General features: G+C 43.6%; 1 protein-coding gene across 1 annotated transcript in view; it reads left to right on the forward strand.

Moving 5' to 3' along the window:
- Window positions 1-15,983, forward strand: part of CHN1 (chimerin 1) — a 94,853-nt gene that overhangs the window by 60,210 nt on the left and 18,660 nt on the right. The window contains exon 8 of the mRNA XM_063400485.1: window positions 6,100-6,177. Coding sequence (XP_063256555.1) covers window positions 6,100-6,177 — 78 coding nt within the window. The remainder of the gene's footprint in view (window positions 1-6,099; window positions 6,178-15,983) is intronic.

Raw genomic sequence — 15,983 nt, forward strand, 5'->3', positions numbered from 1 at the left:
GCTGAAATAATGCCAACACACTTTAATTGTATTGCACAATACAGTACTGAAGGAATTCACTTTTGATGTGGTAATTTCTAGAAGAATATCAGGCAACATTTTTTTCCATATTTTAAACTTTCAAATTGATTATTTATCTATTTATTTTATTTAACAGCCTTACTTTAAGTCAAGCCAGCATATTGGCTGAATTTGTTAATTAAATTCTTAATTAAACATTTTTTAAACCTTCTTTTAAAATTCTACATTTAAAAATGTTCATTACAAGCTATGGAAGTCATGTACACTTCTATCAAAAATATAAATAGCCATTTCTTTATATTTTGCCATAAGTATTTCACTTGAGGGGGTGGGGAAGGTCTGACTTAATTAGAAGTCAATCCATTTGGAAAATTTTGTTATAAACCCACAACTTTTCTCAGGAGTAAGATTTCATCATTTAACCATTACTTAAACCCAACTCCCCTGTGGGTAACTGAAAGCAGGGCTCTGTGTTGCCTGAGGATTCCATTCTGCTTGAGCACTGTGGGAGCCTGAAGGTGTCCATGTGCCAGGTAAATGTGGCTGTGCTGGAATGGCAGCAAGAGAAATCCCTGGTGGCTGAGACTGTCTGATGGTCCTTCCCATTCACCTTCTGAGATGTCATCTTTCAGGCTGAACTTTTCTTTTAACAGCATTCCTACCCTCTGCTCACACCATGTGGGCAGAGGCTGTGCCTGGCATTAGTGTTCTACAAGTGAAGAAAATTCACTGAAAGCACATTATCACCACTTATATTTAAAAAGTAAAATTTTGGGCTCCTCTTACCCCTTCAGAACAATTCTATGAAAGATCTGACTGGGAAAATTATATTTAGCTTGGAACAAACTTCCACTAAGAGCAGCACTGAGGAAATTGGGCTCAGTTTCACAATCCGACTGATTAGCTTTTGAAAATCATGTACTGAGGCCATAAAATATGCTCATAAAGTGTTCATACAAGCAAGGATTTTCTGAGTATATGCATTTGGCTAAGTTAGCTATACAGTGAAACAGAATACTGCAAAATGTACAGTGGCTCACTGTATAGTAAACCAAATGTCTTGTTTCTTGATATATGTACAATAGGGCATCATCTTTGATGTTTTTAAAAAATGCATGCAATATAACTGCTGGTTATTATTAAAATACAGGGAAGGGATCATATTATATATAAATTCTGAAACAATATAGGCATATTTTGTCATAACATGAAAATACCATTTGAGAATGAAAAGCCTGCCGTGTACTACACATGCATTCTGAAGAAAACATGATAATGTGTTTGAGAGTGGAGCCAGGTGCTCAGAGAACTAAACATTCCACTGTATTGGAAATGCACATGGGCTTCAGGATCAACTGATCAATTATAATCTGGTTATTCTAGGACCTGTGATCTTAACCTGACTTGAATTTTTCTGTTTTGGTTTGGGTTTGGTTTTTTTTGTTTTTTTTTTCACTGAAGTAATTTCACTTTATTACTCAACAAATGGAAATGCATTGATTTCCCTTTTTAGAAAGATAATTTGTACGATGTCGACTGAACTGTGTGACTGGAGTAAACTTACATAATGTGTCTTTCAGAGAGTGACTAATTGGAATTTACTGCAAGTCGTGGATGACTTTTAAATCAATTCTGTGAAGGCTTCATAATAAGACTTACTGATTGGGAGATTAGTACCAGAAAATAGGCATACATTATCCAGCTAACACTGAGGGCAAATAGTGCTCCAGAGAGCAGCTGTTCCTCCTGCACCCTGAAGGACTCCTCCAGGGACAAGTCAGGAAAGTGGAGTCCCAGAAGGACCTAAACTGAACCACTCTTACAGCTGAGATTTTATAACAAATGGGAAGACCTGAAATAGCACTGAATAGATATTGAATATCTGGAATAGTCTTTTTGTCCTTTTTTTTTTCCCCTTCAGTCCATATGTGCAATGTAGAACCTCTAAACAGATGTTGTGGTTTAAAGGCTGTTGTGTTGCTGGGTTTGGCTTTTTAGTGCTTAAATCACTAAAATGTACAGGACCGAGGCTGCTCTGGTTGCATGCTCTGCTGAGAAATTGCTCAGCTGTTGCTTCCAATCATTCCATTTTCAGTTCACCTCAGTCCTGTGAAATCATGTCCTGAAATTAAATTTAAGAATGACAGCCTGGCTGTTTCCTTCCTCATGGAGTCTGCACAGCATATTGCTCCCTGCACATGCAATTGTGATTGCAAATGTTTGTCACACACAATTACTAAAAAAAAAAATAAAATTAAGACTTAGGGAAGTGGAAAGAAAATTACTTCCCTCTTTAGATTTTTACCTCTTTCATCCAGTATGTAGCAGATAGTATCTTCAGGCAGAGCAAGTTATAAAGATAATTTGTTGGAAAAAGAAAGGGCTCTGGAGAGGAGACTTTGCTGGTGGGTGGGAGTGCAGGAGCCACTGGTGAAGAGGAGGCATTGAATCAAAAGCCAGCCAAAAATGTAAGAAAAGGAGCAGGACCTGCAGGCTACAGGCAATGGAGACAGCACAGAGAGCCTGGAGCAGGAGAGTGTCTTGGGAGTGGATAGCTTCCTGCAGGATTTAAGCCCCAAGTCCCTGACTTCACTTGTTTGCTCTCAGGGATGACTCATCTCTGCAGTGACTAGGGCTACCTGAGGACAGTGGCTTGCTCTCTCTTACTTTATTATCTCACATACTGAAAAGTTAAAGATCTGCACCTGCCTGATGACCCAAACTGCTGTCAGGAAGGTGTGTACGACAGAAATTCTTCAGTTTGGTTTTTGAAAGAAGGGATATGATCTGTGTAAAGGAAAGCATTACTTTGCAAAGCCAAACACCCAAAGTTAGGCAATGGCAGAAGAATGAGCATAAACATTATAACATTGTGTCATCTGAAAGCAGTTGTATAAATTTTAATTTTTCAGTTGCTAGCTCTGTGGCTTTAACTTCCTTTCAATCTCTGTTTCTGGTGTACACTGCTGCATATAGCCCAGGCGAATGGCTGGAAGGGTGGGTAGGTGGTGAGCACGGTACTCCCTGATTTGTAAACAGCAGAAAATGCTTCGCAATCAACAACAGGAAGCTGATTTATGTGAAACCAATAAGCAGTCTCTGTTAGAGTACTGTAACACAAAGCACTGTTAAAATTAAAATTCATAATCATATAACTACTTTCCAGATTATAACACATTTTCATAATTACAGCCATGAGATAGGACCTCTCCCTGTTGGGTAGTTTTGCACACCTTTTTATAAGCATTCTTAGATTTAATTTTCTGGGATCCAGAGATCTGTTTCTACTAGCGTGACTCTAAAGTGCCATTGAAAATAACTCAGTTCTTCAGAATTAGGAAAAGGGAAGCTGACAATTAAGGAGTAAGTATGCCAAAATGCAGATATGTGCTCTACTAGCTGTTGAAAGGGAAATTCAGCTTGCTTTACCTTGCTTCTTAAGTGGAATTACATAAAATAATAAGAGTTGATTCTGATAGTAAATTTATTGTTGAAAATCTCTGTGTTATTTCCAACAAATTTATTTCCAATATAAAGTTTTGGTGATGCATTTTTTCCCTTTAAAAAAATAAGAGGAATTTTAGGTTGCAGAGAAAAGTGTAATGAAATGTTTTTAGAATTCATTACTTATTTCCTGAGCCTGTTGTCACTCAAAGTTGTTTGGAGAGGATTACTCTGGTGCAGGTGTAGGTCCATCTTGTTCTATGAGGACTTTCACCTGACGTAGTTCTTGGGCAGTAAACCATGATGGGAGAGGAGAGGAGAGGAGAGGAGAGGAGAGGAGAGGAGAGGAGAGGAGAGGAGAGGAGAGGAGAGGAGAGGAGAGGAGAGGAGAGGAGAGGAGAGGAGAGGAGAGGAGAGGAGAGGAGAGGAGAGGAGAGGAGAGGAGAGGACCTCAAAAGCCTTCCTGCTTCCTCCTCCACTGAGTCCATGCTATTTTCACACTTTGTGTAGATGAAGTGGTCAGTTTTTGTCATCTCTTACTCATCATCTCAGTTTTCTTGATCTCCTGTTGCCATGGAGTGTTAATACACTTGCAAGGATGGACAGAAAAATGCCAGAGGAGCATTCACCTGCACCAGAAAGGAGTGATTAAAAGTAAGACAGGCAGATTGAGGTAGTTGTTGGAAACATATTTCTTGATAGAATGGATCAAGCAGCCTCCTGCCTGTATTGAAACTGGGAATTGAGTCAGACCCCTGTATGAGCCTGTAATGCCTGACAGCATCCTCCTGTGTAATCTGTAGCCAGTGTTTCAATTATTAGTTATATTGCAGATTAGTGTTTAATGAAGCACTGGCCTTGATCCTTAATCTCTGCACCATGACCCTTTGCTGAAACCCAGCAGATTTTTGAAACCTGTCGGGAAGGTGCTGGTGGCCACACAAGAGAACAGAAGAGGGGCTCCCAGTGAGCACTGTTCTCAGCTGGGTTGGCAGGACTGAGCTAAACTGGAACACTGTGATCCAGCTGCAAAGCACATACCAATTCCACCCAGAAGCTTGTGACAAACTGTGCTTGTCGTTGGTTTCTGACTCAGGAGAGATAAAAATACCTCTGCTGCAGCAGGGAGAGCGGTTGCAGTGCGGCAGGCTGTGCAGGGGGAGGGAGGCTGCGCGCCGGCTGTCTGCACAGGCGGGAAGGGTCCCCGGCACCCCGCAGCTCAGGAGGGTATCAGCCCCTCGCTGCAGAGCTTGGCTGTAGTCGGATCAAGGGTCCGTTTCTGCTCTCTGTGCCAAAGACTGTTCACAAATGCTCGGAGAACACCAGAAGGCAAGGGGCAGAGTGGCCATGGAGGTGAGCCCTCCCGGCTGTCAGTGCCCAGCCGGAGCTGGGCTGGGCTGCCCTGGAGGGCAGCTCCGGCTGGGTATGACACAGTCTGCCCGCTCCTTTGTGAGCGCCTTGATCCTGGCTCCTGTGGCAGTTAATTCAAGGCTTTAATGGTCGTGTGAAATAGTTTGTGTGAGGGCTGGCAGGGGCAGACTGCCCTGTGCACATTTCATCGTCAGCTGCATCCGTCCAAACTTCAGGTTTCGGTCCAGTAGGAGACTGTGGTCATTCACTTTCTGTTAGGATCTGTCGATTCCTAAAGAGTCACCAGCAGTTCGGGGTTCAGCTCTTTGCTGGATGGACTGCTGCAATGAACTTGGGGTGACATTTGTGTTCCCACCCCTACGAAGTGTGAGATTGCTGAGCATGTTTTCACACTGAAAGCACTGAAAAACGTAACTTTAAGGGAAGAGTGGTGCCCGTCAGCCGTCACTACCCGCTCCTGGCCGTACTCTGGTGCACAGGCCACGGCAGACGGGGGGTCGGGGAGAGGCGCTCCCCCTGGGGCTGGTGGTCGCTGCCCTGCCTTCCTCGGCACCCCCAGGAGCGCAGAGCTGCCGTTTTCTGGCGGTTCATGGCCCATGGCCCCGGTGCCTGTCCCGGGGCTCCGGGAGGTGCCGGGCCGCTCTGGGAGGGGCCGGGAGGGGCCGGGCCGCTCTGGGCGGGGCCGCTGTGGGCGGGGCCGCTGTGGGCGGGGCCGCTCCGCCCGCCTCGGCGGGATCTCATTGGCTGCGGCCGCAGGGGGCGGGGCCCCTCCGCGCGGGGCCGCGACGCCCCCCGCGCCGGGCAGCGGGCGGGAGCAGGGCGCGAGGCGTGCGCGTCCCCGCGCCCCCCGAGCCGGCCGCCGCCGATGGAGGGAGCGGCCGCGGGCTGCGCGTCCCCGCCGCCGGCTGCCGCCCGCCCCCGGCCCGCAGGCCGCCCGCCGGCAGCGCCGAGCCCCGCGCCCCGCCGAGCCCGTGCCCTCCATGGCCGCGCCGCCCGCCCCAGCAGCCTAGGCTGCGGCATGGTCCGCGCCGCCCCGCCAGCCCGAGTGTGACACAGCCGGCGCGGGCGGGCCGCCGCCTCCACGGCAGCATGCCGGCCAGGGAGCCCTGGGCAGCGCACCGAGCCGCCGGCAACGCGGGGCACCGCGCCGGGCACCAGGGCCGGCAGCGCGATCTGCTGCTCGCAGCCTTGGGCATGAAACTGGGCGCTCGCAAGGCGTCTGTGACAATCTGGCAACCTCTTAAACTCTTTGCTTATTCGCAGTTGACGTCGCTCGTCCGAAGGGCAACTCTGAAGGAAAATGAACATGTTCCAAAATACGAGAAGGTTCATAATTTCAAGGTAAGACGTTTTCCTACCTAATTTCTTCTTCAGGCACAGGGACTTTAGCTCGTGTTTTGAAATGGGTCTGGTATTGCAAGGAAGTCGATGTATGCACGCTGTGACTTTCTAGGAACTTAAACGCTGCAAGTAAACCTCATTGCCGGCTACATCAATTAGACACGTTTAGAACTGCAGCAGGGGAACTGGGATTTGGTTGTTGGCTGCTTGTGTGCACACATTTTTTCGATAATATTTTCCATATCCAGTTATCTCTTTTATTTAGAATTGGTTTATACAGAGAGAGATGCTAAAGATGAGAAAAACAGCAAAGTTTTCTTTCAACTCGAACGCACTCCAGTATTACTTTCAATGCCAAAAAATCTCTTAGATCTGTCGTTAGGTGATTAAATTGATTTTATCTCAATTTGCTGATGGTAAATATCTTTGGACGTAAGAAGTGTGTTCTGCTGCATCTGGATTGAGCAGATGGTCTGCATTTCCCTTAGTTTCTGGCATTTCTTCTGTGTCAATGAATTGAGTGTTGAAGCCAGCGAGACTTATACCACAAGGCTGTTGGACATGCTGATATCGACATCTACCTTGTGTTTTAATAAAATTTACTTTGTCTTCTGTGTAGCTTCTAGTTATTGTTTTAATTGCTTTGAATAACCAATGTTCTTTGGTAAGAGAGATACACGTCAATGCAACATATTCATGGTTTGTGTCTGTCTGTAATGGGTGTCCAGGACCCAGCAATGCAACCTTTTGGTGGTCAAATACATTTGATGATAAGCATAGTCTTAGTTTTAAGACTGTGTAAATTGATGTTTTATTGGATTCCTGTTGATGACAGTACAAACTTCTTATATATAATTTGAAGGCCAAATGTTGTCTTTAATGTAAAAAAAAACTCCAAAAACCTGCTTTTATTTAAGAGAAGAGCAGGTTGTTAATATAACACAGGCATCTGATGATATAAGCATCCGTTAAATATCTCCTGTTTTCAGTTTTGATTTCCATCACACACACATTTCAGAATGTTCACATGCATGCACATATAATAATTTACCTATCCTCCATATGATTTTATTTAAACCACCTTCTGGCTTTTGAGTGCAGATAACCACCAAAAGTGGAAATTTTATGTGACCAGGATGTTTTGTTTCATTTGAGTTCTTCCATTAAGCACAAATTTGAAAATCATGTACAAAATGGTATGCAAGAAGTGTTTAATATGAATGCTTGGCATAACATAATTGTGCTGGCTGACAGTTCAGTGCAGAGCATTTTTTCACAGGCTCCTGAGGTGTCCTAAATATCTGCAACGTCTTGCAATTCTCATTTGTTCCTTAGAGTTTGAAGATAATTCTTGCAGATGCCAGCAGATCGTGATTTTCCATGTACTACAGTGTATGTAGGATAATAAGTATTTAATTTTGCACATCTGTGTTCCCTAGTTGCTTTTGTCTATTAGCCTGAAACACATCTGTTTTGAAAATAATCTGATAACCTGGTTTTCATTCATTCAGGTTTGTTTGTTTCTTTTTCTTCCATAAACTCTTTATGGAAAGTTTCAGAGCTGTGAGTTTTCCAGTCTTTTCCAAAAACAGGCTGTATGTCTGCTCCAAGGTCATAGCCATGGCACAAACTTTCCACACCGATAGTTTTCTTTATAATAGTGATACTGTAGTTCCTTTATACATACTGTTGCCAGAAAAATATACCCTGAGAGGTAAGTCTATTCTCAAGTCAGTGGAATGGAATCGCCTTTCACAGATAATTTTTGCTATAAAAGACTAGAAGGGGACAAGTCCCTTACAGGGTGTGCTGCAACCAACCTTCCCACGGAAGGAATGCTGCTGGCGTTCATGAACTTTAAATGTGGCCACTCTCCCATCAGAATAAAAAGGAAAAACATAAGCTCTTAGTAAGTAGTACTCTGTTATGACTCTAAAATGAATGGCCACCATTAGCTTATGTGCTTTTCTCCTTTATCATTTCTTTGCATGTGTCAGATTTTTTCCTCACATGTGTAGGTGTCATCATTTAAAATGTCTGCGTGAGTCTCCTAGGCTGCCTGCCTAGCAGCGTATCTGCCACCCATGCGGGGAGGAAGGAGATGTCAGGCCCAGAGTCTTCAACCTAGATTTTTGAAACAAACCAAGAAAACAACTCAGAAATTAAATAAATTTATCCAGTTCAGCTAATGCACAGTGACTGCTGTCCCCAGGGGCTCCACAGCAAACAGGAGGGTGTTCGCTGCTTCGTACCTCTGTGGCTAATCTGCTTCTTGTGCTGCAGGCACAAGGCATCAGATAAGACCCCTAACCCTCTCCCAGCTGCTTCTTTGATAGTCACGTCACTGCTCACAGAAATGAAGGGGTCTCAAGAATCCTTTTACACTGGAAATGCTGCGGCATCCTAGCAGAGGGCAGAAATGGAGAGCTGCAAGTGCACAGCAAGCAGCAGTGTTTCCTTGGAGAAGGGAAGGTGGCAGCTGCAGCTGCTCCAGAGGCAGGCTGGGGTCAGCAAACGTCCCAGAGGCTTGACCACAGGCTAGGGGAGCTCAGTTCTCCCTGCACCTCCTGTCTCTGGGGTGGTAGGTGGGGACACAGGTGCAGTTGGAATGCTCAGACTCTGTTGCCTGCAGCAAAGCTCAGGTAGAGGAAGACGGTGGCAGAGGAGCAGTGTAGAGAATCGTCATTGCAGGAGTGCAGTGCCCAGAGGAGGGGTGGACATGAAAGCTGCTTTTAAATCATCAAGAGCTCTCCTGAATAAATCCATTAACCTGTGTTTTGCTCCAAGGGTTGTTTGAAAGAAGAATGTAAAGACAGTTTTACTAGGAGTGCTGACATGGCAGGGTTTTTGAGAGGATTTGATCTTACTTAAATCTCCTGGAATGTGAGTTGTCTCCTGCCTGAAGGGAACAGGCAGGGTAGCCAGGGTGACAGGGATCTGTGCAAGCAGAGCTGGTTGGTAATGATCTCTAACTCTGCAATATTCTCCTGGCTGGGGAAGGCTGGTCTCTTATGAGTACATCTCAAATGCAAATACAGAGTGCCTGAATTCTCTTAAATTAATCTCCATAAGTAAAGAAAGGGATGATTATTTATAAATGTCAGTTCTGACTGAGTTTTAAATGTATGTCCTTCAGGATGAAAGCTAGGTGTGAAAAGTATTCTACTTTTAAGCATAGTTTTGCCTTTTCCAATCTATAAAAAAAATTAAATTAATATTTCTGTGTTCTTCTCTATAAATCTAATATAAAAGACCCATTTTCTAATAATTAAAATATATCAAATTAATGAGGATTGCACTGTTTGATACAGCATTTTATTTAGCTCTAATTGAATAATGACATTTAATGTATTACTTGATTGGGTCTATCTTTTTGCATATTTGGATTACTTTTGCATTCCCTCTATTTACTGTACTTTTTTTGAAATCCAGCACACTGAATGAGATCTCTTGTAAAATGAGTCATTAGACCAAATGAGCACAGTCATTTCACCTGCCCATTATGGGGAATAAATCTCCCCAGTCTGTGGTACAAACATATCAATATGGACAGGACTGCGTGTGTGTGATGGATGTCAAGCTCATTGTTCTACCCCACATAGATGAACAAGAGCATCTTGTGTTTGGAAGCTCTGGGAGACCTGTGCTCTTTAAAGTGCTGACAAGGAGCATAGCTGAAGCCAATGGGGTTATTTTCTTACAAAAAGAACTTAATCATAGGGAAAGTTCTGTAACATAAGAGTTCCAAAGTTCTGTAACTTCACAGAAGTGGACAGAATAGATTCATACCAAATCATTCCCATAAATTTATTCTACCCCTGTATCCTACCAATAAGAATGCTTTTTTCTGTCCCTTACAATTCTCATAGTTGCTTATATTGTCCCCAAAAGGCAATAACTGTGATAGCTTGTAAATTAAAATAAGATTTCTTAGGTAGCTGACATATAATCTGTTCAATAGGTGTAGGAAGCAGCTGGGCACTTCTGGGCAAGCAGATGAAGGGGGAACTTAAGGCGATAGAGGAACTGCAAATCTGAGGGGAAAAGAGGCCTGTGACAAGGTGCCATGTGGATGGAAAATGAGAAGAGGACCAGGGAAGCTCTGGGTTGGAAGGTGTGAAGTGGGCTCTAGGCCAAAAGACTTAGACAGCAGGGTAATCCAAGTTGGATTTAAGATTTTGCCCATCTTCTCTCTGGAGAGGCAGTTGATTAGGGTAGTGAACACATAGGATTCCCCTTGCTCAGTCCTCTGCACTTTCCCACTCTTCATCTCCTCATCTCTCCATTTCTGCTATACATCTCGTAGTTTTTTGCTGATAAACAAGGAACATCTGATGAGGTACCTTCTGCCCTGAGTCCACCCTATCTGACATGGAATAGCTTCTGCATCTCCTCACCACCTGGTGCTGTGCTTTGGACTTGGGCACTGACCTCACCTCTTCGCCTGCTGTTTGTGTGGGGCTGCAGAGGCAGATAAAACTGTGCTTGAAAATGTTCATGATAAGGAGGGCAGTTGTGGAAGAGCAGCTGGGATTTATGGGATGATATCTTAAAAGGAAGAGGAAAGTGAAAATCTGAGATTAACAGCAGGAAATCTCCTGGGTTGTGAAATTTGTTAGTCAGTGCAATAACCTCCTCATCACTTGACGAATTTAAAATAAACCTGGACAAAACACCTTAAAGGTCTTCACTGCCCTCCAGCTTTTGTGACTCATGGGCCCTGGAGAAGTTTTATCTCCCTTGGCTGGTTACAGGTATCTCTTCAGACATCTCTGGCTCCTGATGACTGGAGCCAGCAGAACACCCTGAAGGTGTTTTCTTCCTGCCCATAGTCCAAGGCACAAACCCACTCTTCTGCCTAGATTAGTGCCATGGTGCATCACTGAAGCAAGAAGGTGTCTGTGCCTCTCAGGGCTGGACTGCAATCCGTGCTTCCATGCATCATTTTCCCCATGATATTGTCTTGTTTCTCTCTTGCACTTCAAAAACAGATCCATCTCCAGAAGACTTATTTTTTGCTATCTCTTTGTGCAGTGCTGGGTGCTCTCATGCTGTTTCCTAGTCACTATCTTGGTAGTGCTGACAGCACAGTCAGTTAATTGTAATAAATAACAGTTGCAAGGCTGCTTGCTAAATCAGTTAACATTAACAACATAATTCCCTTTCAAGCCACTTCTTACAGGGAGATGTTTTTCCATGGTGGCTTAAACTCAGTCAGCCAAGGTGCTGATGAGCCTTGTTTGTTGGGATTCCTCATCCCCCTCCTCCCCTCCTGGCTTTCCCTTTGAGGGTGACCCACCTGAAAGGCCAAAAGGGGAGCTCCAGAACAGAGACAACATGCTTTTCCAGAAGTAACTGGAGGTAGAATATAGCCTTAAATATGCACAAGGAGTGAAGGCTCAGGTGAGGACCAGTCCTGGAAAGACTTTGCTAGTATAGACAGACTCAAGCATCACTTTCGTGAAGAGACTGCTGATATTAACAAGAGTTATTCTGCCAATTAAATTTGTATCACATCTTGGAAACAAATAAACCCCCCTGGTCCTGGCCCAGATATTTTTGGGGGTAATTCCATCTGTGCTGGGTGCTTTGCTAATGTAAGAAGTCACAGCAAATCACTTCCATGCCTCATCTTATTCTAGAGGGCTTCTCAGTAGAGCCATGGCTAAACACTGGGAAACTGTGAGATGGAAAATGCAGAAGTGCTGCAAAAAGGCCAGAAACTATAACAAACTCTTACTATATTAAGCAGAGCCATTTTCTGTGACTTCTGACATGAACTCATTTCTATTTCTGATGTTCTGAAAACTGGGGCAGATGCTGATTTGGGGTAAATTGATCTAGTTCCACTGAAAAGAGGATGCTGGATTTTTTGATAGGAACAGAAACTGGCACTGGTCATATTTCTGAAATATCTTTAATTGAGGCACTGCACTAATATGAATATTCAAAGAGAGAGCTGGGTGCCTCTAGCATAGTCCCTGGAGAGAGTCAGTGTGTGTTCCCATGGATAAGAAAACCTCAGGAAATTTAATTTTTCTATTAGACTCCTAGGACTTGAGGTGAAAAAATGGTTCAAAGGCAGGGAAAATACCTGGAGAACATAACTGGTAAAAAACTTGCATGAAACTTCTGAAGAGATCTCCTCAGCTCTTGGTTGTTCCTTCTGAAACTCATGGTTACATTGTAAGACAGTTCAATCCAGAAAAGCTTTTAGACAGTGATGGATTTTAGTCTCCTAGAGTATTTATTTAATGTTACTTGCACTTTTTTACTTCTTTGAGGAAAGCCAGAGCTTTTCCAAAGCAGATTCCAAATAGCACAATATTACTTAAACCTTTCTGGTTTCCTAGTGCTAGTCCCTGAATTCAGGCTTTGCCACTGTTCAAAAAAAATGAGAGAGAGAGAAAGCCTTTTTTCTAAATCCTTACTTTATTTAGGCTGTAATTTCTTCCCCCACACTTCTATTAGTCCCCATGTGTGGATCCTGTGAGTTTGCCTCGTGCACAGCCCAAAGCCAGACCAGCTAATTTCTCTGGTAAGGCTAGGAAGCTCTCCTCTGGGAAGGACTGGGACTTTGCCTCTAGAAGTTTCTAATGCATCTTATGCTCGCTCCTCATCAACAGCTTTTCCTCCAAATTAGCCTTAGGATCATGACAAAAGCATTTATTTAGGAATCTCTCAGGGCTTTATATCCTATTTACATATAAGGTACGTATGTATTTACAATTTTAATTCTAAGGATTTTATTCAGTTTTCGCCTCTAGTTTCAGAATTTTTGTATGGAGGCATGTATCAAGTAAGTTGGACCTGGAATAAAATGCAAAATGTTCCTGTTTCCAGGTATCAGTTTAAAGAAAATCTGCTATTCCATCCTGAAAGAAAGATGGCCATTTTCACCCGATTTACAAGCAAAAAAGCCACCAACCTGCAATTCTCATTTTTTGCTTTGGTTCTTGTAGAGCACAAACTAACCTCAATTTCCAGCTGTTCCCATCTCTGCTGACACAGGCAGTGCAGACCAGAGAGTAAACAAGATCTGACAGCGCTTCTGGCTCCAAGTGGGTGAGGACATGCAGGGAGGTTGTCCTGCTCCACATTGCCAGTGCCCCACTGGCGAGAGCGATGCTATTTATACCCACGCTCTGGGCGAGGCAGCGCTCTGACAGCAGCTCTGCTCTCCAGAACGGCTGCACACAGTCACAGTCACTGGGGGTCCCAGCTGCCTCCCCATGGTTAACACCAGCTGGGCTAGGCAGAGTCAGTGTAGCTCTGGAGAGGGTCTGTTCCACTGCTCTCACGTTCATTTCTGTTACACCTTCACATGATAGCAATTCTCTTGCAGATAGCGCTCTGCGTGTGGGTTGTCATGGCAGTCTTCTTGCTTCTCAGATTACTTGTCAGCAGCAGTATTTTCCTCACAGGAGAGTTCCATGTGCTGGAATATTTGAAGTGCTTTGAGACCCTTGTTTTAGAGGCACTATCTAATCATCATAATATATACAAGGATGAATTGAAGCATTGCCCAAAAACTGATGGTTGAGTTTCTCACTCTTATCTCTTCTTTACTCTTCAAGTCCAGGCAATCTCTGTCTGGACCAGGGATGGATGAAAAGGGCATGCCTCTTGGATGCCAGCATGGGTTTGCTCAGTGCCTGATAAAATCAACTGTGACAGGGAAAACAGACGTTAATAATACAGGCTGAGTTCATCGTTTTAATTGAGACTTACAATGTCTCCTATATTCAATTAAAAGCTTGGTGAAGCCCCAATAGGCAGAATTCAGCTGATGGAATTGCAAATCAGTTAGGACCACTGAGCTGACAGTCTCCATCAGCAGTGTCTCATCATCCTTGGGAATGTGAAGGACGGTACAGCCAGCAGACCTGAACCTTTGGAGTACCATGTGGTGCAGATGCTGGGGGAGTGCCACGTGTTCAGTCCCTGGTGGTCTTGGTCTCCTCTCTGAGCACTGACAAGGCTTCTGCCTAAGGTCTAAGGCTCTGGTAGCCCAAGAGTATAGATCAGCAGTATTTCTTTCCATCCTTTTTTAAGGGGATGTATCCCATCCCACAGCAGACGGTAATGCCTGGATTATCCAGACCCGGTTCCTCTGACCAGCAGTTGGGTGTGGGCTGTGGAAGAGGCTCTGTAGGGAGCAGGGTCTGATGGAGCAAGCATTCAGTGAGACCATGGCAGCAGCAGCCTCTCAACAAAGGAAGCCCAAACACTTCTGTTGTATGTGCTCAGTGTTGGGTTTCTGTAACCACAGTTTCAAATCCAGCCCTGTTTTCTTCCTGTCAGTGCCTTTGCTAAAGCTCTGTTGATCCACCATCTTCCCTCATATAATGTTTGCACAGCATTTCACTGATATTTTCTCGTTCTCTTCCTCCCTGCCTTGACAAGTGATAAAATGTAAGTCTCCCAGTTAAGAATACAAATTATCTGCTGGCTCATTCCTGGTCTTCAGGTAGAGATCAAGGGTAGCTGAATAACTGCCTTGGAAAAACCAAAAGCATAAAAAATAAGTGGCGTAACAAGATGCATGGGTAACTAACTTCAACAGTGACCTTTATAGAGCCTGAGAAATAATGGGGAGAGATCTGCTTGAGGAGTTCACAGCTTGTGGTATAATCTGCTGTCAGAGCCACTGGGTCATTTTTTATTTGGTTCTCCTAAAATTCTGTCTTTTCTAAAAAATTTTAATTAAATGCAAAAGACAAATAAGTGAAATTTTCTAACACTCAGAGTTGTTAGTCACAAGAATTAAGCTATTTTTCGTTGTATATAAGGAAATACCTTTTAAGCCTGAGCAAAAAACTACATAGTTCATAGTAGTTATTTTAAATATTATATTTTGTTTATTATACCTTGTTGATAGTGCAGGAGAGTTCAAAATAGAAGTGTTTAGGCTGTAAACCTAACATGAGGCTCTCCTCTTACCTCAGATTTGTAGGACAGCTTAGTAATAGTATTTTATATAGTTTCTGAAGCAGATATTTCCCTTTAAAATTATCTAGACTTTTTTTTTACACTGATTTTCTTGTCCTGGAATTTTACAAATTAAGATTAAAACTGGTTTAATTTGCTCTCTCACTTACTCATTTTCCAGATTATTTTTTAAAATTACTCCCATTTGGAAAGAGTGTAAAGAAGATTTTTGGGTGGGAGTGAGAATGGAAGGATTGGGAGATGTAAAGCCACAGTTGGCAATCCTGCTCTCTCACATTTTATAAGACAGTAAAATCTGCATATGGCAGATGCTCTTTTTTATAAGGGTTAAGGAACACCTTGTAATTTAAGTCAGGATCTCTGGGACTCTGCTGGGTGTGTTTTTGGAAATTTTTCTGGAAAACATCTTACAGTTTTGAAAACAGACAAGTTGCTTGGCTAGTTTTTAGAATGGGGAATTAAATATAAAAATCAGAATGCTGTATTAAACAGTGTCATGTGATAAATGCAGTATTATTTGCAGGTGCTGGTTCTTAAACTAGCAAAGGGATTGCAAGGTGTTTCTTTTTAGCTGCCAGACCCCACCCATCCTCTAATTGGGATCTGAGGCTGTTCTAACTTGCCTCAGAAGACAAATTTTTCAGTATTTTCTGGCATCACTCGCTGTGTCTGATTTAATTCCCAGAGAGGGTGTGTGTTCAGACCAGTGCAGGATTAGGTGTCTGGTTCCACTCCATGGAATTGGGAGTATTGATGCTCTGGGAAAAGACAGCAGAAAAAAACCCTCAGAAACAGAGGCTTCAGAGCTGATCTTGGAGGGTTGCATACACCAGGGCTGGAAGGACACTGTGACC

Source organism: Prinia subflava, chromosome 6, assembly GCF_021018805.1.
Source record: "Prinia subflava isolate CZ2003 ecotype Zambia chromosome 6, Cam_Psub_1.2, whole genome shotgun sequence".
Classification (NCBI taxonomy): domain Eukaryota; kingdom Metazoa; phylum Chordata; class Aves; order Passeriformes; family Cisticolidae; genus Prinia; species Prinia subflava.